The sequence below is a fragment of the Typopeltis vanoorti genome, chromosome 21, assembly GCF_054136105.1.
Source record: "Typopeltis vanoorti isolate ZY-2024b chromosome 21, IOZ_Tvanoo_1.0, whole genome shotgun sequence".
NCBI lineage: Eukaryota > Metazoa > Arthropoda > Arachnida > Uropygi > Thelyphonidae > Typopeltis > Typopeltis vanoorti.
Window position 1 is genome coordinate 71,468,405 of NC_143569.1, and position 24,539 is coordinate 71,492,943.

A 24,539-nucleotide genomic window follows, 5' to 3' on the forward strand; every position below is an offset into this window, starting at 1 on the left:
GATCTGAATCAAGAGCTAGCACTTATCAAGAATGATGACATCATGAGGGTTGATGAATCGTGGGACAAATTGAAATCTGTCTTCATAGAGAAATATACCAATACCTTATGTCCTAATAGAGCAGTTAAAAAGAAAGATTGGATGACTGATAAAATTCTTTTTCTCATGGATCAACGCAGATCATATAAAAATCATAATCCAACAAAATATACAGAGGTTCAGAAAATTATTAAACACAAGATCAAAAAAGCAAAAGAAATCTGGATGAATGAAAAATGTAAAGAAATAGAAATTCTACAGGAAAAACATGACAATTTTAATCTACACAAAAAGATGAAAGAGACCTCAGGTATATATAAGAAAAAACAATTCTGTATCCTTCGAAACAAAAAGGGAGAAATTATATCCAAAAAGGATGACAAAATACAAGAATGGGTGAAATATATAGAAGAACTCTTTGCTGATGACAGACAGAACCCAGAAAATACTTATGAACATATGGAAGGTCCATGCATTCTAAAATCAGAGGTAGAATGTGCATTGAACTCAGCTAAAAATGATAAAGCCCTAGGACCAGATAGAATACCGGCAGAATAGTAAAGTTATTAGAAGGTGACAACATTAACATATTAGTAAAGCTATTTAATAAGATCTACAATACAGGCATAATCCCTCAAGACTGGTTACAGTCGACCTTCATCATGCTACCTAAAAAAGTAAATACGAAAACTTGTAATGACTATAGAATGATCAGCCTAATGAGTCACGTTCTCAAAATGTTTCTGAAAATAATTCAAAAAAGAATATACAGAAAATGTGAAGACACCATCAGTGATACCCAATTCGGCTTTAGAAACGGCTTGGGAACAAGAGAGGCTCTTTTCTGTTCTCAGATCTTATTTCAAAAATGTATTGACCAAAACAAGGTAATATTCATTTGCTTCATCGACTTCGAGAAAGCATTTGACAAAGTCCAACATGCTAAAATGATTGTACTATTAAAAAGCATTGGATTAGATGGTAAAGACATCAGGATCATTGAAAACTTATAAAAAAAAATTAAAAAATCAGCTAACGCCTTTTTATTCCCGTATACGGGAGTAGGCGAGGCCATTTAGCCCTATCTAACTTTTGGAGACTGAGTGGGCAGTTCAATCTCCACTGGTACCCAATCAGAGACAGATGGCCCAAAGCTATCACTAATTAAGCAGTACGCAGTGAAGAGAGACGGCTCAAATGTGCCGCCATCTCGTGGTCCCTAACACAATATATTTAATGTCTGAAATAATGTGGGTTCTACGGTCGATTTTCTTGAGTTTACAGGACGAAAAACCCGAGTTTCCGGGAGGAAAAACCTGCTTGCCCGTGCCAGAGATCGACTAACTCGGGAACCGGTCAAAAAAAGGCTTAGAAAAATTTCCTCTAGTTGCCGACTAGACTCGAAATGAAGCCTTCCTTCGTGCGGCCAAGCGCGGTGGTGTGCAAACGCCACATCCACTGAGCTACACAGGCTCTGGAACCAAAAGGCATCTGTTCAAGTTGATGACATTATTACAGACTCCATTAACATCAAACGAGGAGTAAGGCAAGGATGTGTGCTGTCACCTCTTCTTTTTAACATCTACTCAGAAGCCATATTTCAAAAAGTCTTGGAAGGAAGAAAGGAAGGGATTAGTGTAAATGGTGAAATCATCAGTAACATCCGATATGCCGATGATACAGCTCTTCTGGCTGACAATATTCAGGATCTTCAAAATCTTTTGGAGCTAATAAATGCAGAGAGTGAAAAAATGGGATTAAAAATAAATAGCACCAAAACTAAATTCATGGTCATAAGTAAGAAACCAATTCTTAATTTAGCACTTTTTTTAAATAGGAAACAAATAGAAAGAGTGGCAAAGTTTAAATATCTCGGATGCTGGTTAAATGAAGATTGCAATCCAGAAATGGAAATAAAAGTTAGAATTGAAATGGCAAGAAAAAATTTTCTCTTGATGAAATCAACACTGTGTAACCGCAGTTTAAACTTAGCTTAGAGTACGCATGGTTAAATGCTATGTATGGTCTGTACTGCTGTACGGTGCAGAAACTTGGACCTTGAAAACAACATCAATAAAAAGACTTGAAGCCTTTGAGATGTGGTTATACAGACGAATGTTAAAAATCCCATGGACAGCAAAAACGTCCAATCAGGAAGTACTGAAACAAATGGGGAAATCACGTGAACTTTTAGATACCATAAAAAGAAGGAAAACTGCATATCTTGGTCACCTACTTCGTAATGAAAAATATAAGATACTTCAATTGATTATAAAAGGGAAGATAAATGGAAGAAGAGGACAAGGAAGACGAAGAAAATCTTGGCTGGCAGATATCAGACAGTGGACTGGTATGAACTCTGAGAGACTGCTCAGAATAGCTGAGAATCGCTCAAAATTTGCCAAGGTGGTCGCCGACCTCCGATAGGAGATAGTACTCAAAGAAGAATATTTAAATTACTAAAAGGTTTGTGAAACAGAATTAGAGACATTAGCCAAGTGAGATGATTGGTATATATATATGGGAACAAATTGGTATGAATAGAAATACTTTTTCATCAGAGGCAAATTAATTACTAATAATTTATATTTTTGATATCATGCGTGTTCAATAAGTTATTGTGGGTAGAACATATCATCCTATAATCTCTGGACATGCATATTCACAGTTATAAGAAATAATTAAAAACTTACGAGGAGAGGGAAAGCAATTTGTTTATGAAATATAAATAACCAATTAAAGCATTACTTGTATATTAATAGTTTAGTAAATGACTGTAAGGGTATATCCATTAAGTATAATAATATTGAAAAGATGATTCATCTAGGCACTTGGTATGAGTTACATGTATATTGATGGAGCACTAAGCAAAGCAAATCATCTTGTGCAATTTGTTGTGCTTTTTATGTGTATTCATTTCTATTTCTCTTTTGCTTTTTCATTTTCGAAGAAGAATTTTATTTTATTCAGTAACAATTGTTATGATTGTGCACTTTATTTAATATAGTAATAAATCCCAAATATGCTAATATTTTGTTGGAGACAACCAGAAGCAGTCCTTTTCTTGTAAAACATAGGAACAAATGAATTTTTATTCACTGTGTGTATTATTTCCAAAGAAGAAATGGGAATGTCTCTATATAGCAAAAATATCCCTATTCACACAGATGCAAGCAAAACAGAGTAGAAGTTTTTCATTATGTCATTAAGTGGGAGTGATAGTAGACAGAGACTTGAAGTTTAGGGGTTACATTGCTAAAATTGTAAGAACATCCCAATGGATTATGGCAATAATGAGAAGGACATTGACATGTAGAAACAAAGAGGTTATGGTTCCCTTGTATGAAGCTTTGATCAGGCCACATAAGGACTACTGTGCTCAGATTTGGTTGCCTAGTTTTAAGGGATATCAGGATGTATTGGAGAGGATCCAGATAAAGTTTACTAAGTTATCAGTTCTTGGAAAAGTCCCATGTTTGGTCTCTAGAGCAGACTATGAAAAATAAGTAAAAATTTACAAAAAATATATAAAATCAATAAGAATGGGCGGGGGGAATTCTTAGGCCTCTTGCGGTACAGATGTACTATAGGTTTACTAATCTTTCATGAGTCGAAACCACATAAAAAATCCTTCAATTTTAACTGCTAACTTCAGCTTAAAAATAGAATATATGTTGCTGTGTATACTGTCCTATTTACTCTATATAATTGTACATTTTAAACAGCATTTCTCTTGACACCTTGTCATGTGTCCCTTTGCTCCTCCTCATTGGTTCTGATTTGCATAACAGAGTACCATGTGGTATTCTGTCAAATGATTTTGCAAAATCCAGCAAAATTATCATCATCATCATTATTATCTGAGACCTCTAGGGAGTTAAGGACTCATTGAGGGAGGCTATAAATCACCCAAATCAGCTATCATACCTTCCCTTAAATTCATTCACACTAGATGTACTCACTACCCATAAGGGAAAATTATTCCACTCACTCACTGCTCTCTGGAAAAAAAAACCTAGCTCTTACCCCTTTCTTGACTGCAGATAAATTTAACTTCCATGGATGCTCCCATGTTCTCTCCCCACCTTCCATATAACAAAAAATTTCATCAGTTGATATCCTGTAGTACCCATTCAAAAGTTTATAGACCTCTATCATATCCCCCCCCCCCTTTCTCCTGTTAACCAGAGTCTGCAATCCACATACTCACAATCTGTCCTCATAATCTAAATCCCATAATCCAGATATAATCTTTGTAACTCTTCTTTGCACTCTTTCCACATCTTCTTTATCCCCTTGGAACCTGGGAGACCATATCTGTGCACAATAATCCAAATGTGGTCTTATCAAAGCCTAATAAAGAGACAAAATGACTTCCTTATTCTTACATGTCAAGGTTCACTTCAACATTGCAATTATCCTCTGAGTTGTATTTTCAACTTTTGCTATGTGACCTTCGAACTTCAAATTCCTATCTCCACCAATACACCAAGATCCCTTGCCTTTCTTGCAGCATAACCCTACTAATATAGTATACCACTGGAACTCTGATCATGCCAAAGTGCATAAATTTATGCTTACTAACATTAAATTGACAGCCATTTTCATTTGCTCAAATTTACAGACTATTCAAATCATTTTGTAATTTCTGAATATCAGTAGCATCCCTGATTGCCCTGCCTATCTTTGCATCATCGGCAAACAATTACACATCTCATGTTAGATTCTTCCTGATGTCATTAATGTATAGATTAAACAATAATGGCTCAAGGACTAAACTGTGAGGTACACTACTGGTCACCTTAAATCTGGCACATTCACACCCACTGTATACCACTTTTTGATATCTGTCTGTCAACCATCCCCTGATCCAAGTCAAGGGTTTATATTCCAATCCCATATTCTCCAGCCTTTCGTGTGGTATCCTATCTGCACAAAATGCCTTAGAAAAATCCAACATTATCATTCCCTTTATCCAACTCATCTGTAACATTGTTATAAAATATGAGCAAATTGCTAAAATATGACCTTCCTTTAGTAAACCCATACTGTTTCTTGCCGAGTATAGCATGTTTGCTTACCAATTTCTGTATAAGAGTTTTTACCAACTTCTCTAAAATCTTCACTACCACACCAGAGATACTGATAGGTTGGTAATTAGACACATCAGTATTTGCACTACCCTTGTACGTTGGAACTATCATAAAAATAAATTACACGATAATCACAGTAATTAACTTTAATGAAATAAAAGTACGAATATTTCATACTGAAATTAACAGTACATTATCAGTGTAGACAACAAGCAATTCAAAGGAATGGAATACCAAGTACATAACAGTCAGTGGATCACCAATTAAAAACTGTTTTCGCATTCTAGAAATTAATATTAATAAAGAATATTATTGAAATTATTCTTAAAGCTATTTTTTGATGGTTACATAAGATAAGAATATCTCAAACGTCTGGGAGAGAGAGACAATCGTTTTGATTCAGATTCGGCCAATGTAAAAGGGCTTTGCAACTTTCTTTGAAAAGGCGTTCATATTTAAACCTGCATCTATGGAGAAGAAGAGCTTGATCCAACTGGATATTGTGTTTAGTGTCAATACTGTTGTGCCAGACCAGACTTTTGAGGTTTCATGTATTCGATATAATATTGATGTTCATTAATTCTTTTTTCCACAGAACAGCCTGTTTATCCAAAGTATGCTCGATTACATTCAAGGTATCTAGTAAACACCAGCTAATGATAGAGGTGCCAGTTTGTCCTTTGTAGATGGCAACAGGTGAGAAATTATGTTGATCAGGAAATATGTGGGAATGAGATGATGCTACTTCAAAATTCTGCTAATAGGTTCCGAGATGCCAGAAATATAAGGCATTGGAACTGCGGTCTTTTGAAGAATCCCGAGGTGTTGGAACATAGGAGTCAATTATCTGCCGGATTTGATTAGAGTTGTAACCATTAAATTCCATTAATGTTTTGATAGTGAAAAGCTCTTGTTGTAAGCTTGAGGAAGAGGAGCATATTTTATGTGCTCTATTAATTAAAGACTTGATTTTTTGAGAGGTGTGATGAGCAGACTTTTGATGAATGTATCTGCTAGTAAAGGTAGGTATTTGATAAACACTAGTTGATAAATAACCAGAGGCTGTGCGTGTAAGAAGGATGTCCAAGAATGGTAAACTACCAGCCTTTTCTTTTTCCATAGTGAACTGAATGCGTGGGTGAATGCTATTGATCTGTTGTAGGAATGTAGTAAGTTCCTCTTCAGAATGCAGCCAAATAGCAAAGACATCATCAACATAACGAAATCCAAAGAGAGGGTTAGGGATGAATGGATAAGAACAAGGTGTCTTCCAGATGGTTCAAAAAATAGTTTGCCAAAGGTGGAGACAGAGGCACTACCTTCAACTTGTTTATAGATCTTGTTTTTCCAGCTGAAATATCCTGAATGTCTAACAAATTCAAAAATGTTTGCAATATCGGGACGGTAATCATCATGTAGTAAATTAACAGTGTCAGATAATGGAATATTGGTAAAGAGGGAAACAATATCAAAGCTGATTAACAAGTGTGATTCTTGTATTTGAACATCCTTGATTTGTTCAAGAAAATGTGTTGAATTTTTCCAATCCTCTCTTTGGTTTCGTTATGTTGATGATGTTTTTGCTATTTGGCCGCATTCTGAAGAGGAACTTACTACATTCCTACAACAGATCAATAGCATTCACCCACGCATTCAGTTCACCATGGAAAAAGAAAAGGCTGGTAGTTTACCATTCTTGGACATCCTTCTTACACGCACAGCCTCTGGTTATTTATCAACCAGTGTTTATCAAAAACCTACCTTTACTGGCAGATACATTATCAAAAGTCTGCTGATCACATCTCTCAAAAAACTGGTGTTATCAAGTCTTTAATTAATAGAGCACATAAAGTGTGCTCCTCTCCCTCAAGCTTACAACAAGAGCTTTTCACTATCAAAATGTTAATGGAATTTAATGGTTACAACCCTAATCAAATCCAGCAGATAATTGACTCCTATGTTCCAACACCTCAGGATTCTTCAACAGACTGCAGGATTCCAATCCCTTATATTTCTGGCATCTCGGAACCTATTGGCAGAATTTTGAAGAAGTATCATCTCGTTCCCACATATTTCCTGATCAACAAAATTTCTCACTTGTTGCCATCTACAAAAGACAAACTGGCACCTCTATCATTAGCTGGCATTTACCAGATATCGTGTGAATGTAATCTAGCATACTTTGGACAAACAGGCTGTTCTGTGGAAAAAATAATTAATGAACATCAGTATTATATCGAATACATGAAATCTCAAAAGTCTGGTCTGGCACAACACAATATCCAGCGGGATAAAACTTGTCTTCTCCATAGATGCAGGTTTAAATACGAGTGCCTTTTCAAAGAAAGTTGCGAAGTCCTTTTACATCGGCCGATTCTGAATCGAAATGATTATCTCTCTCTCCAGAGGTTTGAGAGATTCTTATCTTATGTAACCATAAAAAAATAGCTTTTAAGAATAATTTTAATAATATTCTTTATTAATATTAATTTCTAGCATGCGGCAACAGTTTTTAATTGGTGATCCACCGACTGTTATGTACTTTGTTATTCCATTCCTTTGAATTGTTTGTTGTCTACACTGATAATGTACTGTTAATTTCAGTATGAAATATTTGTACTTTCATTTCATTAAAGTTAATTACTGTGGTTATCATGTAATTTATTATTTATAGTTATGCCACAGGTACAGTACCTTTTAGAGATTAGTGGAACTATCATACATTCCTGTGGTATCATTCCTGACCTGAGATTCAAGTTATACAAACCTGTGAAAGAAAGGCATAGCCAAATCGGCTGAACATCCCTTTAGCGAACACTCTGATATTCCATCTGTTCCTATAGACGAATTCTTATCAAGGGTATGCAACAGCTCTTCAACCTCATTTTCATGAACCTCTAACTCTTCATCCAGTGTTGCAGTAGCACTGTGCACTTGCATACACCTTGTTGATATATTTTAGCAAAGTGTGCACTCATTAACTGAACAATCTCATTATCTTCCGACACTCGAGTACCATCTGCATTCAATAAAGTTATTCTTCCACATTTATTCTTTCTTTTACTTGTAGAATAACAATAAAATTCATTTGTATTGTTGCCTTTAGCTACATGGCCAATTTCTTTTCATATTCCGATTTAGCTTTCCTCACAATACTCGTTACTTTTGTGGCTTGTGCTTTATATATTTCATAATTCCTCTCACTCTTATTCTCACGATCTTCTTTCGACATCATCTTCTTCTTGTGGATTTCTTGCTTTATAAAGTTGGACAATCCATTTCACTCCCAACCTATTTATTCTCCGAACACTAGGAATACATTCAGATACTGCCTCATTTAAGCACTTTTTCAAAGATTCCCATCATTAATGACATTTTTCCTATTCAGTAACTGATACCATGGGACCAAAGATAGCATTTTCCTAAGTTGATCATAATTTCCAGCTTTGTAGTTCAGCATGTAACCTGATTTAATCAGAGCATCAATACAATTAGAAACTTCCCAAGAAAGTACAGCATGATCACTGTCCCCAATTGGTGGTAAAATAGTCATATTCTTCACAAAGATCCCTTTTGATGCTATGAGCAAATCCAGCACTTTTTGACCTCAAATTCTTCTTTCACATGCTGCTTGAGAAAGTTGTATCGCAACAATTCAATAAATTCCTGTTCTTTCTTATCATGAGATTTCTCTTCTACCCAATCAGTGTTTGAAAAATTAAAGTCATCTATAATGATCATTCGTTTGGTACCCATAAAGCTTAATTGGTGATGCATTTCTTCGTCCCCCTGCAACTGAGCCGCCAGGTTTATAGCAACACCCCACCATATATTTCATTCTGTTAACCTCCACTTCACATCAGATAGATTCAACCTCACCGCCACATTGGACATTGTTACCATCATTGTTTTCTTGTGTTTCTACCCTAACTGGACTTAAGCCATCTGATATCATTAGTTGCACTGCTCCTCCTCTCCCGTCTCTTCTGTCATTCCTAAAAATAGCATGCCCATTACACTCCCACTTACCACATCTGATTCTGATAGCCAGGTTTAACTAATGCCATCAATCTTAGGCAACATCATATTCAATAAAGCAACGAACTCAACCCATTTGTTTCTAATGCTCCTGGCATTTGTGTATAGACATAATAAATTACCACCTAGCCTATTCTTTTAATTAGATATGCTATCTATTTGGTCTTGTTCTAGAATTTTCTCTTTTCCCTCTCCAGTCATAGTTAAATCTCCTGAACCTAAAGCATATTTTCCCAACCCTTCACCACATACATAACCATGTTCAAAGACATTCATATCTTTATCACTTTTGCGTACCATAGCTGAACTTTCACACACATTTTTCTCATTCCTCCCTTGATGATCTAGTTTCCCTTGCTCTCTGTATTAGGTCTTATATTAAGAAGTAATTTCTCCAGGCTTTTAATGTCAAATGAATTCAACTGCAGGCCATCCTTCTTATACAAGTTTTTTCTGCTATCAAACATACCCCACACATCTAAAAACTCGCATCCATATCTTCTACACAGCCTGCGCGTGAAATCATTTGCTATCATCACCCCCCCCCTTTCTTAACTCAGTACTGTCATATCTGAGTAGTAATCCAACAATTTTTACTCTCTCGCATTTCTTTCTCGCTTCTTCCAACAGATCTTTCATATCTTCTTTCATACTATATTTGTCACTAAAATTATGTACCTATGAGAACTACCATCTCTTTTACTTTTCTTTTTTGGTTTTCAATTATGTTTATCATATTTTTAAGAAGTGGTGACTCCTTCAGCAAGTGCAAATTTTAAAATTGAGTCACCATACCATATGACCTCTTTTTTCTTAGATTTTAGATGTCTTACCTTGTTGTTATTAATATTTTGACTACTAAGTTCAGTACAGGTAACCCTTGTATAACACAGTACTTATACAACGCGGTTTCAATATAACACGGTCTACGCATTGTAGTAGTAATCCTTTATCTTTTCATATATTTTTCACCGCACAGCTTAAAAATCAAATTTTATCTTCGTTAAATTTGTGTCTGCTTGTATCGCACATGTAGTTATAATTAGCGAATTTATATTAGGGATAATACCCTTTAGCATGCATGTACATTTTTTTTTTTTTTTTTTTTTTTTTGTACAGTCAATTGTTTATTGTATAAAGTGTTTATTGTTGAAAATTGTCTTTGTTTTCTGCCAGGAAAGCACATTCAAAATCATAATTGTGTTAATCTCAAGCTGAGCACTTTATTTTTTGCTGAGTGTTACACATATATTAAGTTACAACCCTCTACACTAAAAGCTTGCCAGGGGAAAAAAAAAAATGGCCTGAAGCCATTCCAGAACAAAATTTTGTACCTCAAGTGGATGCCGAGCTAAGTCATGTAGTAAACGTTGCACACATTTTTGGTGGAGAGGGCCGCGATTGAAAACGAAATTAATGAATTAATTGATGGAGAAACAGATCTAAATGAGGAGGAACTGGTATAATTAATAGATGATGTCGAACCAAATAGCAGGGTAAGTTCTGCCGAAGATTGTGATAAATCCATAGAATTCGGTTTAAAGAAATTAGCAGAAGGAGTCGACTTTGCAAGAAAGTTTTATGGATAATGATCCCTCAATGGAGCTCTCCGGAAAATCACGAGACAATTGGATATTTGTTTACTCCATATTATGAACTTAATAAAAAATTGCAGCATAGTGGTAAGCAAGGTCTTATTACTGATTTCTTGATAATTAAACCAGCCAAAGTATGTAAATTCTGAGAAATATACCAACGATGTCCAAGAGATTTCAAGTGATGATGACATCTGGCCACTCATAAATAAAGAACATCTACGAAATGTTATTTTTGAAGACAGTGATGACAATTAAAATATGCACTTTATTTTATTTTGCCTAAAACATTTATGTATTATGTGCAATGCAGTTTACATACAATTTGTAATTTTTATAATTTTATACTATGTATTTGTTTCATAGTTTTTGTTTTCTTAACTTACATGAATTACCTGAATTAAATAAAAAAATATTTTTGTTGCATATGTCGTTGTTTATATAATTAAAAAAAAATGATTTCAGAACATAACCTTACTTTTTCTATGTGATCTGAGTCTCGTATAACACGATTTATATAATGCAGTATTTCTATGGAACTTAACATCTGCATTATACAAGAGCTACCTGTACTTTCCTGCCTGTGCTTATTCTGATCCTTTTTCTTATCCTGTCTAAGTTTAGTCAAATGTTTTTCCACCTTTTTCAATTTGCTGGTAGATTTTCTAATCATTTCTTTTAATCAAGATAATGCTAATGTCAACTTATCCTCAGACAAGTTATCCTCATCACTGCAGTAGTACTTTTGTTCATTAGGACAAACGCACTCCTCAGTAGCAGCAACCTGAGCTTTAGACGCTGCCTTGTTGTGATGAGTTTTAGGCACCATTTTTAAGAATAATAAAAACTAATATTTCTGCAATTATATTATAATATGTTATAGTACAATAATTACACTAACAACTACAATAATATACTAAAAATACACAATTAAATCTAAGAAAACACTTAATAATTCAACAAAATTCACAAATCTTTGAGGAGCTCTATCAGCACTTATTGCCTTTTTAATATAATATAAATCATCGTGTAGCCATTTTCTTTATCCAACTCTGTTGTTACTCTATTATAAAAAAGTTAGTAAATTACTAACGCAAGACCGACCCTTCACAAAGCCATGCTGACCCTCATACAGTATCATATTTTTATCTACCCATTCTTGAATTCTTTTTTTTTTTTTTTTTTGCCAATTTTTCTAGTACTTTTACCACCATGCCTGAGATACTGATTGGTCTATAATTTGCTACTGCAGTCTTAGAACCTCCCTTATTTAAAGGAATTATTTTATCCTCTTTCCACTCTCTTAGAAGTCTACCAGAGCTGAGATTTAAATTAAAGAGTAGTCAAAGGCTTTGCCAGTTGCCTTGCACATTCTCACAAAACTCTAGCTGATATACCATCTAATCCCACAGCTGTATTTACTTTGAGATTCTGCAACATCCTAAGAACCTCCAATTTATGCACCTCTGTTCCCATATTAGTGTCTGTCACATAGGTTAGAGCAGTACCCTTGCAAAGTGGCCACTCAGTAACTCGACCATTTTATCTTCTTCTGTTACCTCGTAGCCATCATCACTCGTTAATCTTCCATAGCCATTCTTCCTCTTACTTGCCACATAGAAAAGAACTCTTTGGGGTTTCCTTTGACCTGCTTTGCTAGATTTCTCATAATCTGATTTTGCCTTCTTTGCCATGCTGGTCACCTTTCTTGCTTAAGCGTTGTATGCTGGTCACCTTTCTCTTTATACCCTCCACAGCATTTTCTTCTTCTGCAGCTCATGCTTAATGATATTACTCATCTATCTAACTCCTACCCGATTAACCCTCCCTACCCTAGGTATACAATTTAATACTGTTTCCTCTAGATGACCCTTAACTATATTCCATGCACTACTAATATCCTTATCCTGCAGTATTTTATGTCATGATACAGATTTATGCTTCTTCCTAAGCATGTCATAATTACCTGCCTTGTAGTTCTACATATACCCCTTTTTGATGGAATATTCCTCATGTTTTACAATCTCCCAAGTCAAGACTGCATGGTCATTTTCACCAATTGGAGGCAATGTTGTCACCTTGTTTATGGATAGCTCTTCTGATCCTATGACCAGGTCCAACACTCTCCCACCCTTAGTCCCCTCCATCACATACTGCCTTAAGTGATTAACTTTTAGCAGGATTATAAATTCTATTTCCTTATTGCCATGTGATCTTTCCTTCCATTTTATATCTCCATAGTTAGTCCCCAAATAATCACTCGACTTGTACTCGTACTAATTTGGGAATGCATGTCTTCCAGATCATCTGTGGAACTCCCTGCCTACAGCAACAACCAACTGTATATTTTATCTTTACTGGCCTTAATCTCACATCAGATTGCTTCGAATTAACAGCCACCCTCTGGCTTGTCTCCTATTCTTTATGGCTGCAATTCATCTATCATCAGCAGTACCCCGCCCCCCCACCTCCTCCTATCTTGTCTCTCTTCCCTGAAAATACTAAACAATTCACATTCAATTCCTGTAACTACATCATCTGTTGTTATCCAAGTCTCATTAATGCTCATAACTTTTGGCAAGGTTGCACTAACCAAAGTGTAAAGCATCCAAAATTGTAAACTACTAAACAAATTTCTAAAACTACTAGAACATATCCTTTCCAATAGGAAAATAAAGGTTAATCTGAATTCAGAAAAAAGCAGAATGTTTTTCCTAGAGGATGGATTGCCACAAGATTCAACTGTATTTTATCAAAATGTCATTATTGTAACTGCTTTTAGGGAACTTCATATCCTTAATTATTTTTTCTTATTACTCCAGAAGATATTCTATTTCAAAAACCACCTTGTACAAGATCTTTTGCTCATGCAGCAAAGCCTCTGTTGTTCAGACTTGAAGAAATTTTGATATCCAAAATAATGAACATATCATGTTGATTAATTTTAACGGTATAGATGAGAATAAAGACTGATCAGAAAATAACTATTAACTTATTGCTGATATTTCGCTGGTATTCTATCCAGCATCTTCAGAGCACAAAATCAGTTTGTCACAGTATGTGAGACAACAACAATCTCGTATAACAATGGGACCAGTTTGAACAATTGTAACGTACAACACAAGTCTTACTAAAGTATTCCCATGACTTGTTTAGCTAATTTTATATTGTTTAGCTTTCTTACATTTGTTTCTGTATTCTCTTAGTGCACAAGCTGACTTATTTGCCAGGAACTTTTGATATGCTTTCTTCTTTTCCTTCACTTCCTCTTTAACTTCCCGAGTTCGTTCTGATTTTTCTATCTTTGCAGACAACCTCACCACATGCCTCTCTGGCTTAATCAATGTTTGATTCAGGGCTTGCGACTGAATCTCCAAGGTTTGGTTCCTGTTCTCGAATTCTTTCATTTTTTCTTGCATAATGTTTGTGTATTTTAGTCTACAGTTCTTATCTGAGAGCTGCTCAACTTTTATTTGCTTTAAAAATTTCTTACATGTTCTTCTTTTCTATATGAAATTCAATTTTTTCTTGCTCAAGACTAAATGGTGATCACTTCCAATTTCAAATCCTCTGTACACTCTGGTGTCCTATATCAGGTAGAAAACATCACTATCAACAATAACATATGTGAATTTGTGCACATTTTTATGTTGGAACATTGAGTTAGTAATAAACACTCCATGTCCTGAGCAGAAATCCAACAGGTATTTGCCATTATTATTAGCTTTGCTCTTTTCTCCAAATTTTCCAAAAATATTTTTGTATGCCTGCCAATCATTTCTTACTCTGCTATTTAGATCCCCAACAAGAACCAACTTTTCATTTTTCATTGTGTCAGTTGCTTTCTCTAAAACCTTAAAAAAATTCCTTCACTTCTACCTTAGTAGAACCTTCTGTGGGAGACCATAGACACAAATAAGTTTCATTGTCCTGTTCCCCATTCTGATATTTGCTCACATCACTCTACTTGATATTTCCTGCTATTCAAGAAGATTAGCCTCATATTTAGTGTTGAATGGGTTTATGGCTACTCCTTCTTTTCCTTGATTGTCATTGCATTTATTGCTCAGAAAGATCTTACCTTTTTTTTTTTTTTTTTTTTGTTTCAGTCAACTCTATTATGTCGATCTGGTACTTATCCAATTCCTCAGCTAGCTCCATTTCTTTCCCACTCAGGCTTCTTATGTTGATAGTACCGATATTGAACTCTGGTGATGTTGAGTTGTGGGTGGATTTTAGGATTTGTTCCAGTAGCTGACTTTTCACTCTTCACCCAGGTTCCCTGGCAAAAACAACAGGGGGCCTTGTTTAACCTGGTGATGCCCCAGCCGTCATGAAAGTCTGTCATGTTGTACCATCATTTTATATTGTGGCCAATAAGAATACAATTTGGTCGGCTAAATTATAAATTGTCAGCCCATCCTCATTCGTTCAGTATCCAGGTAGATACCTAACAGGTTGTACCACGAGAAGGTGAGGATTGGACATTATCAGATATTTATCAAATTTTGTAAAAGTAAATACTTAATTTTCGAATTAAAATTCATAAATTTTCTTTTAATCTTAACTATTTAATTTAGGTTAAAAATATTATATCTATTGTCCATGCAATCAAACACAACATATTATGTCCTTCCAAACCTTGCAGTTTTATGGTTACATATGTGCATAATTTACTGCCCTTATTAAACCTCAATTGTCATTGTATTTTAGTATGGTGAAAAAGAGGGGGTGCTTAAGGGTCAAAGCTGTATAACTGAGAGGAGACCTCCACATAGCCTTTAAAGGAATGCGGAGAACCGACCAGGGCTTCTGACCTAATGTCCAATCCTCACCTTCTCATGGTGCACCCTGTTGGGTATCTACTTGGATACTGAACGGACGAGGATGGGCTGGCAATTTGGGATTTAGCCGACCAAATTGTATTCTTATTGGCTAAACCAAAATATAGAATGATGGTACAACATGACAAAATTTCATGCAGGCTGGGGCATCGCCTGGTTAAACAAGGCCCCCGTTGTTTTTGCCAGGGAACCAGTGTGAACAGCGAAAAGTCAGCTACTGGAACAAATCTGAAAATAAACCCCAACTCAACATCACCAGAGTTAAGTCCGTTTGGTACTATCAACGTAAGAAGCCTGAATGGCAAAGAAATGGAGCTAGCTGATCAATTAGATGAGTACCAGATCGACATAATAGGGGTGACTGAAACAACAAAGACCAAAACTGGTGAGATCTTTCTGAGCAATAAATACAAAATATTATATTCAGGCAATGACAATCAAGGAAAAGAAGGAGTAGCCATAGTATTCAACACAAAATATGAGGCTAATCTTCTTGAATGGCAGTCAGTCTAAAGTAGAGTAATGTGGGCAAATATGAGAATGGGGAACAGGACACTGAGACTTATTTGTGCCTATGGTCCCACAGAAGGTTCTATTAAGGTAGAAGTGGAGGAATTTTTTGAGGCTTTAGAAAAAGCAACTGACACAATGAAAAAGGAAAAGTTGGTCCTTGTTGGGGATCTAAATAGCAGAGTAGGAAATGATTGTCAGACATACAAAAATATTTTTGGAAAATTTGGAGAAAAGAGCAAAGCTAATAATAATGGCAAATATCTGTTGGATTTCTGCTCAGGACATGGACTGGTTATTACTAACACCATGTTCCAACATAAAAATGTGCACAAATTCACATGGAGAAAAGAGGCTAGGAGTAAGAAAAGTCTCATTGACTATGTTATTGTTGATAGTGATGTTTTCTCCCTGGTGCAGGACACCAGAGTGTACAGAGGATTTGAAATTAGAAGTGATCACTATTTAGTCTTGAGCAGGATAAAATTGAATTACATATTGAAAAGAAAAACATGTAAGAAAGTTTTAAAGCGAATAAAAGTTGAGCAGCTCTCAGATGTGAACTGTAGACTAAAATACACAAAGATTATTGAAGAAAAAATGAAAGTTTGAGAACAGGAATTAAACCTTGGAGATTCAGTGGCAAACTCTGAAGAAAACATTGATTGATTCTGCCAGAGAGGCATGTGGTGAGGTTGTGTGCAAGGATAAAAAAATCAGAACTCCCTGGTGGACACAGGAAGTTAAAGAGGCAGTGAAGGAAAAGAAGAAAGCATACCAAAAGTTCCTGTCAAATAAGTCAGCTTGTGCTCTTAGAGAATATAGAGACAAATGCAAGAATGCTAAACACAGTGTAAAACTAGCTAAACAAAAGTCACGGGAGGACTTTGGCAAGAATATAGAAAATAAATATCAAGAAGGTGGTAAAATATTCTGGAGGTTGTTGAAGAAGCTTAAGAATGGAGAAAAGAGTGCTGTAAAAGGAATTAGAGATGATAAAAGTGACATGAAAATGGGAGAAAAAGATATCCTTGAAGTATGGAGTAATTACTTTGAAAAACTGCTAAATGAAACAAGCAGTGATGACAGCACAGTGGTAAAAAACACTGACCAGGCATGCAGTCAGGAATACATATCCATACTTGAAGTAGAAAAAGCCATCAAAGGCTTGAAATGTGGAAAGGCAGCGGGAGGAGATGATATTCGACCAGAAATGCTGAAGTATGGTGGTATAAGAGTCTTACAGTGGCTGCACTGCATAGTTCAGAAAACCTGGACAGAGGGACAAATTCCCGATGATTGGAGTAGAGCTCCCATAGTACCCATATATAAAAAGGGAAATAAAACTGCATGTAAGAATTACACAGGTATTTCCCTACTAAGTGTTCTTGGCAAGATCTATGCATATATACTTGAGAAACGGTTGAGAAGAATTGTGGAAGAAAAGCTTGGTGAAGAACAAGCTGGATTCAGGCCAAATAGAGGCTGTCAGGATCAGATCTTCACTTTACGACAATTAGTCGAGAAATCACGGGAATATAACAAAGATCTGTATTTAAGTTTTGTCGATCTGGAAAAGGCATATGACAAGGTGCCAAGAGAGAAGCTATTCAATACGCTGCACTTATATGGTGTCAATGGGGCATTATATCAAGCAATACTTCGTCTTTATTTGAGTTGTAAGTCAGCAGTTAGAATTGAAGGAAGTACAGGAAGATGGTTTAATGTTAAATCTGGTGTCAGACAAGGATGTACATTATCCCCTCTGTTATTCATTATCTATATGGATCACATTTTGAAGGAAAGTGGTATTAAACATGATATCAAAATTGGAGATGTTAATGTCAGCTCTTTGCTTTATGTGGATGATGTTATACTTCTAAATAAATATGCTACAAGTCTTCAAAATTCTCTGACTAAATTGAATAGCTGTTGTAATAGATAATGTATGAAGGTCAGCAATAAAAAGACAAAGACAATGAAAATAGGCAGAATCATTGAAAATGTCAACTGTGTTGTGAATGGAGAACCTGTGGAACAAGTAAAACATGTCAGCTATTTAGACACGATTTTTACTGAAGATGGTAAATTAAATATAGAAATAGACAACAGAATCAGCAAAGCTGGTATGGTGGGAAGTCAATTGAATAAATTCATATGGAATTAGAGAGAAATTAGTCGGAACACTAAATTAGCTATATACAGGACAGTGTTCAAACCAGTTTTAACTTATGGATCTGAGAGCTGGGTCAGAAGTAAAACAGTTGACCAAAGACTAGAGACCACAGATATGAGAGTCCTGAGAAAGATTATAGGCGTGAACAGATGGCATCAATGGCAATATCATATTAAAAACGAGGATGTTAGGAAAATACTTAACATTGTCAGCATCCAGGAATGTGTTAGCAGAGCTAATCTCAGGTGGTATGGTCACTTAAACAGAATGGGTAAAGAAAGATTAGCAAAACAAGTGTTCTCTGCCAGGTTGGCAGCAAAACGACCCAGAGGAAGACCAAGATATAGGTGGATTGATACAGTACAAAGTGCTTTAGACGATAGAAATATAAGATCTGATAATGTTGGAGTCTTGACAAGTAACAGACTGATTTGGAAGAAAATTCTAGATAGGAAATTAATAATTATGTAATTTTTTTTTCATGTAGTACTATCATATCCTGTACACCCCTTGTGGGTACATGGCGGGAATTTGATGATGATGATGATGATGAAAAATATGGCTAATTTATTTAAATAAGATCAGAAGAATGACCACCCAAACGTCTGGAGATATCAAGTATGCTTGGCAATTATTCTCATTCTTGAAAGTAAATAAAACTTCACATAGGGCAAGACTAACAGGTTAGCACTTATCACCTGTACCGAAAACTGCCTTATCGTGAAAATTTGAAGCTGATATTAATAAAAAAAAATAATCGTAAAAGATATCGAGTTTCTAACAAAACATACCGAATTAATTATAAATTTGATTTTTATGTAACAATTAGTGATATGTTGAAAAATTTATTATAAAATGTACAGTTATGTCATGCATTTGATTTTTTCTTTTCGTGATTTGGCTTGTGCCATTGTCAAAAATCGTATTTGAGTTTTAAAGAAAGTTTCAGTAAAATGAGTGAAGATACACAAAGTTATGAACCTACTCAGTATTTAAAATTATCATAAAGTTGACTTGTCGATAATAAAGTATATTAAAGAGATCAAATTAAAACCTTTTTTTTTTGGAAATTTTCTGAATTATGTTATGAGGTAAAACCTAAGTTGGAGAAAAAGTGGACATTTTGAAATATTTGAAAGTATTTTAAGTTTTTTTTTTTACATTGCAGTCTTCCTACTTTGGGTACAAGCTTACTTTACATTCTTTTCAGGATGTCAAGTATAAACTTTTTTCTTCTTTGTTTTAGAAGCTGATACAATGCACAGAATGAAATACTTTATAACACAAACTTATTGATGTTTTGAACTAATTTATACTTCTCTTACTTTTTTGAAAAAAAATCAGGTTTAATGATTTCTTGATAATGTTAAAAACATAAACTCTATTTTCATAATGCAGTTTTAGAGGTTTAACCTCTAAAACAACATTATGAAACATATAAAAGCTATAAAAACATAAAAGCTATTTGATATATTTTTAATATTATTGTTGTATTATTTTTCAATTTTAAGTTTAAATTACTTTCAAGAATGCAGATGATCTTGTTCTTTATTCTAAATCCTCTAATGCAACAAATGCTATATGGCCTTTTTTTTTTACATATTACATACATGAAATTTTTGATATCATTCTTTTTTCTTTGTCATGAAGAAATACAAAAAAAATCAGTGTAAATGATGTATGAGTATATATAATAAAGTGTTATTCCTTGCTTCCTTCCTTCCCCCTTCATATTAACTCTTACTCTTGCACACAGACATTTCAAACCACATCCAATGGAATAAGGGGTGGGTTACCCCTTATTCCTATAGTGTCTTGTGTGTGTGTGTATATATTGCATGTGTTCTGTGGCTGGTTTGGCTGATTACAAGATGAAAACCCCAAGTTTTCTCACATCAAGATGAAAAGTCCTAATAAAAGTTCATGTCCTAGATGGGATTTGAACCCAGGTCTTAACAACCAAAGGATATTGTGAAACCTGACTGAGCTATGGAGGCTTCAGCCTGTTATTGCTATTGTTTGTAATTTTATTATAATTATATGAAGGGTATACTAAAATGAAATTTCATTCATTTTATGGGTCATTAATGAATGAACACTTAAAGACTTTATAAACCAATTAATTTGAATATTTTTCGAAAATTATTGTTTTGATTTTAAATTTTAAGCCAGTAATGTAATATCATTCCTGTTTTAGCACACATGGGTATACAAGAAGGTAAAGAAGTTGGACAGTGGTATGGACCAAATACAGTAGCACAAGTGTTTAGGTAAGTATACACATTTGAAAAAAAAAAAATAAAATAAATAAAACAAAAAAGTTGAATAGTACATAGAAGAAATTATGTTCAGTTTCAGTATGAGAATGTGTGGAATGTTCTTGATTAGAGAAAGGATTTATATTATATGGAAAACTTTAAGTGATGAGGGTTTAGGTGTGAAGAGACCTGAAAAATGACAGTTGTTAGTACGAAGCTGGAGATGATTTTGTGTAAGTAACATACGGGGGGGGGGTACTACAAAAGGGAGATTGGTTTTGAAGAGAGTTGATTACAGTCACATACATACATGGGATGAACCTGAATATTATTGCATGAATGGTTACCTTTTACACCAGTATTGGCAGTTGTTGCTCAAGGAGGGGGATGAATATATCATTTGATTGAATGGTATACTTATACGTATGGGGATCAGTTATTTCATACTTCTGCCAGAAGTAGGATTCTGTTGATTTGTTTCTTAAACAACTGAAACTTGAACACATGCAGTCTTTGGGAAAATAGTGTGAGGAGGGTAGTATCAAAGAATAGAGGTAGAAGAAATGTAAGAGAAGTTAGAACCTTTTCAATATCTTTTTTTCATCCTTTTGAAAACCAGATGACAAGATGAAACCATCTTGTCATCTGTTGTATATGTTGCTCTTATATAGCAACATATATAAGAGGTATAAGAAACAAAAACAGGGCATCTGTGAGGAAAGTGATTGAAGAGAATCTGTGAGAGAAGGATCATCCATTAACCACCTAAACAGCCACACAGATAAAATGCATAAAAAAATATGCTTCATATCATATTATTTCTGACACCTAGCATATATATATATATATACTAGGCGTCAGTATATATATATATATACTATACTGACGCTTACGCTGCCCAACCTCCATGAGTTCCGGACTGGTAGGCCGATTCTCCTTGAATTTTGAAAACTCGAAAGGGGGTTCTGCCCCCCCCCCCCCACTGCCGCATGCCGTGCCCAACCCCCCCCGAGTTCAGGACTGGTAGGTCAGTTCTCCTTGAATTCTGATGACTTGAATTTTGAAAACTCGAAAGGGGCAGTCTGCTCCTCTGGCACCTGTGACGCTCCTTCCGGATTGTAGGCCAGTTCTCCTTGAATTCTGATGACACGAATTTTGAAGACTCGAAAGGGTTCCCCTCCCCCCTATGGTGCCCAATCCCCAATCCTCTGGACTGTAGGCCAGTTCTCCTTGAATTTTGATGACTCAGATTTTGAAGACCCGACACTCAGAGTAGCCCCTGAGTTTCAAAATGTTTCAAATAACTTGACAAAAAACGTTACAAAAAAGCTTATCATTTTATATTATAGAGTAGATATATGTCAAGGCTGATATGGTGGTTAATCAAATGATTCTCTTCTGATTAGTATCAAGCATTTTAGGAAGGATTTGGAATTTATATTGTTTTAGCAGTTGTACAGGTAAGAAATAATGCAGTATGCATATTGATGGTAATTAGTCATCTTTAATTATCTTTTCCATAATTTTTGAAAGAACTGAAGTTAGGGCAATGAGATGATATTATTTTTATGGTTGGCTTTTATCCTTTTTATCCTTTTACACTTAAGAATATTTTTGGAATATAACTCATCATAAGTTAATGACTTGCTATATGTGGAAGTTTAAAAGCTAATGATGCAGACTACTCAACAAATTTTTATGAGCTACTTATAGTTTGTGGGTGCTTATTTGACAGCTTCAGCTAGAATCTACTAGCACTAACTGCTGCAGATTAAAAAAAAGAAAGTTCAGTGATTACTATTCATCTTATGACCACCAGTTCATTACAACTTGTCACTGGTGGCTCACAGTCATTTCATTTTTTAATTAAGAAGTCATCAAGAAGTTCACATTTTAGAGCAACTTTCATGTTGCTCTAAAATGTGAACAATCATGAATTCAACAATCATGAAAATAATTTCATGCTCGTTGCTCAGTGTAAATATCTTAATGGTTAAGTATCTCCACTTTTCAGATATAAACAATTAACTTCTGCTTTTGAGTTATATTCTTATTTAAAAATGTGAAAAATTATTTAATACATTATTCACATTTTTATTCCTCTATTATCAGACTTCCATAGAGTTAAAATACTGATTGTGGATGGTCCTACTAGTGTGTGTGTGTGCGCGCGCGCACACACACACACACACACACACACACACACACACACACACACACACACACACACACACACACACACACACACACAGCTCATCAAACTATGCCTTAGACTCATTATCCACCACAAGTTCCATTCAGTAAAACTGACTCCCTGCTCACACCCACCTAATCCAGCTTCCAGGGATGGCCTCTTGTTCTGAAGCTGTCTAAAATCTCTCTACCCCCTCTTTCAAAAAGCTCTTCCATGTTAATCATGTTCATCATGATTAACAATTAATCCATGTTCATCAACACAAGTTGATAAGATGTTGTTACCTCTTCTCTTCTATCTCCTTCACGATATCACCACCAATTGTATACTCTACACCTCATCCTTGCTTTCCAAGTTTTAAAACCTTACTTACACTTTACAGTGTTAACAGATAGCTCTGCCCAGTTAGTCTATTCAGATCCTCCCATAAAATCACATCTACTCTACTCTTCATAATTCTCCCTAACTTTGCATCATCTGCAAAACTGCATATCTCCATTTTAAATCTCTTCTAGTATCATTACATACAAGTTAAAAGAGCAGTAGTCTCAAAACACACCCTTGGGTTCCATTAGTGGCCTTTCTCTTCTGGGATATTGCTCTCCCATACACAACTTCTGTATAGAAAACAAGATTTATTTAATTTGCTGGTTGGATAATTGAATAGTGTGAATTCAATAGTTTTTTTTTTTTTTTTAGTATATATGACATGTGCTTTCCTTTAAAAGTTTAGAGTTATGCTATTGCTAAATTATTTTATAGAATTATTATTATTATTATTATTTGACACCTTCAGGTAATCCAAGACTCATCGAGGGAGGGCACCTACTCTACAACTCTCTGTCTCTATCACTCAACCTCATCCACTAATCTCATCCTCTACATCAACGCCATCTACTATCCACCATCACCAGTACTTTCATAGACAATCACAAACATCCATGCCCACGGCAGGATTTGAATCCACAGCCAGTGGTTAGCATATCTGCTCTCCGCCCAATTTGGCTGGAGAGCAGATATGCTAACCACTAGGCCAACCAAGCTGGCAATTTCTTTGTCTGTTTACTCACAAGATGCTAATTAAGATTAAAATGAACATCTAGATATTAAGAACTCTTAAAAAAATGTAATTAAATTTCTTTGAGTAACTATGAAATGACAGTGAACTGAATTTTGGAAAGTTCTCACATTATGGTAACATAAACATAGTATCTTTAAGCTTGTTGAAACATGTGCATAATAAAAAATCTTAAATTTATGTTTTGCTGATTCAGCTTGTTAGGACTAAGTAAAGATAGTATAAATGTACACTATATATTGCAAAAATTATATTGACACACCAATTTTTGTCAAATACTCCATACACTAATAACATTGCATGTGACACAAGCAAGGTGTATAGGCCAGTTGCTTGAATACTAAATGAATAAGTTGTGTATGATGCCAGAAATTAGGTGTGGTTTAGAGCTAATTAACTTTGAGTATATTGTTGTCATAGGCCTGTTATAATTAATCGCCAGTTAGGTCAAGTAAGCAGCATATTTCAAGTATTCAAGATCAGCTGTGGATGGTTTCATTAAAAGATAGCAATATGATGGTGAAGAAATCTTAGAAATGTTCAAACAGACCACATAAACTGAAGGAAAAGGTTAGGATAGTAGTGAAAAAGGTTATGCACTACTACTACTGTTATGTTTCAATGTACTCTCTTAATTAGAAGTTTGGGGAAATCTGCAGCTGTAGAGGGTTTTTTCCAAAAAATAATGTTCTGAGCTTCATAGCCTCAGTTTTT

At 35.0% G+C, this 24,539-nt stretch overlaps 1 protein-coding gene across 1 annotated transcript in view; it reads left to right on the forward strand.

The window, feature by feature from the left end:
• The window catches only part of LOC150094962 (cysteine protease ATG4B-like), a 215,536-nt gene that overhangs the window by 64,652 nt on the left and 126,345 nt on the right, over nucleotides 1-24,539 (forward strand). The window contains exon 6 of the mRNA XM_090410953.1: nucleotides 20,493-20,565. Within this exon, the coding sequence (XP_090267079.1) occupies nucleotides 20,493-20,565 (73 nt within the window). The remainder of the gene's footprint in view (nucleotides 1-20,492; nucleotides 20,566-24,539) is intronic.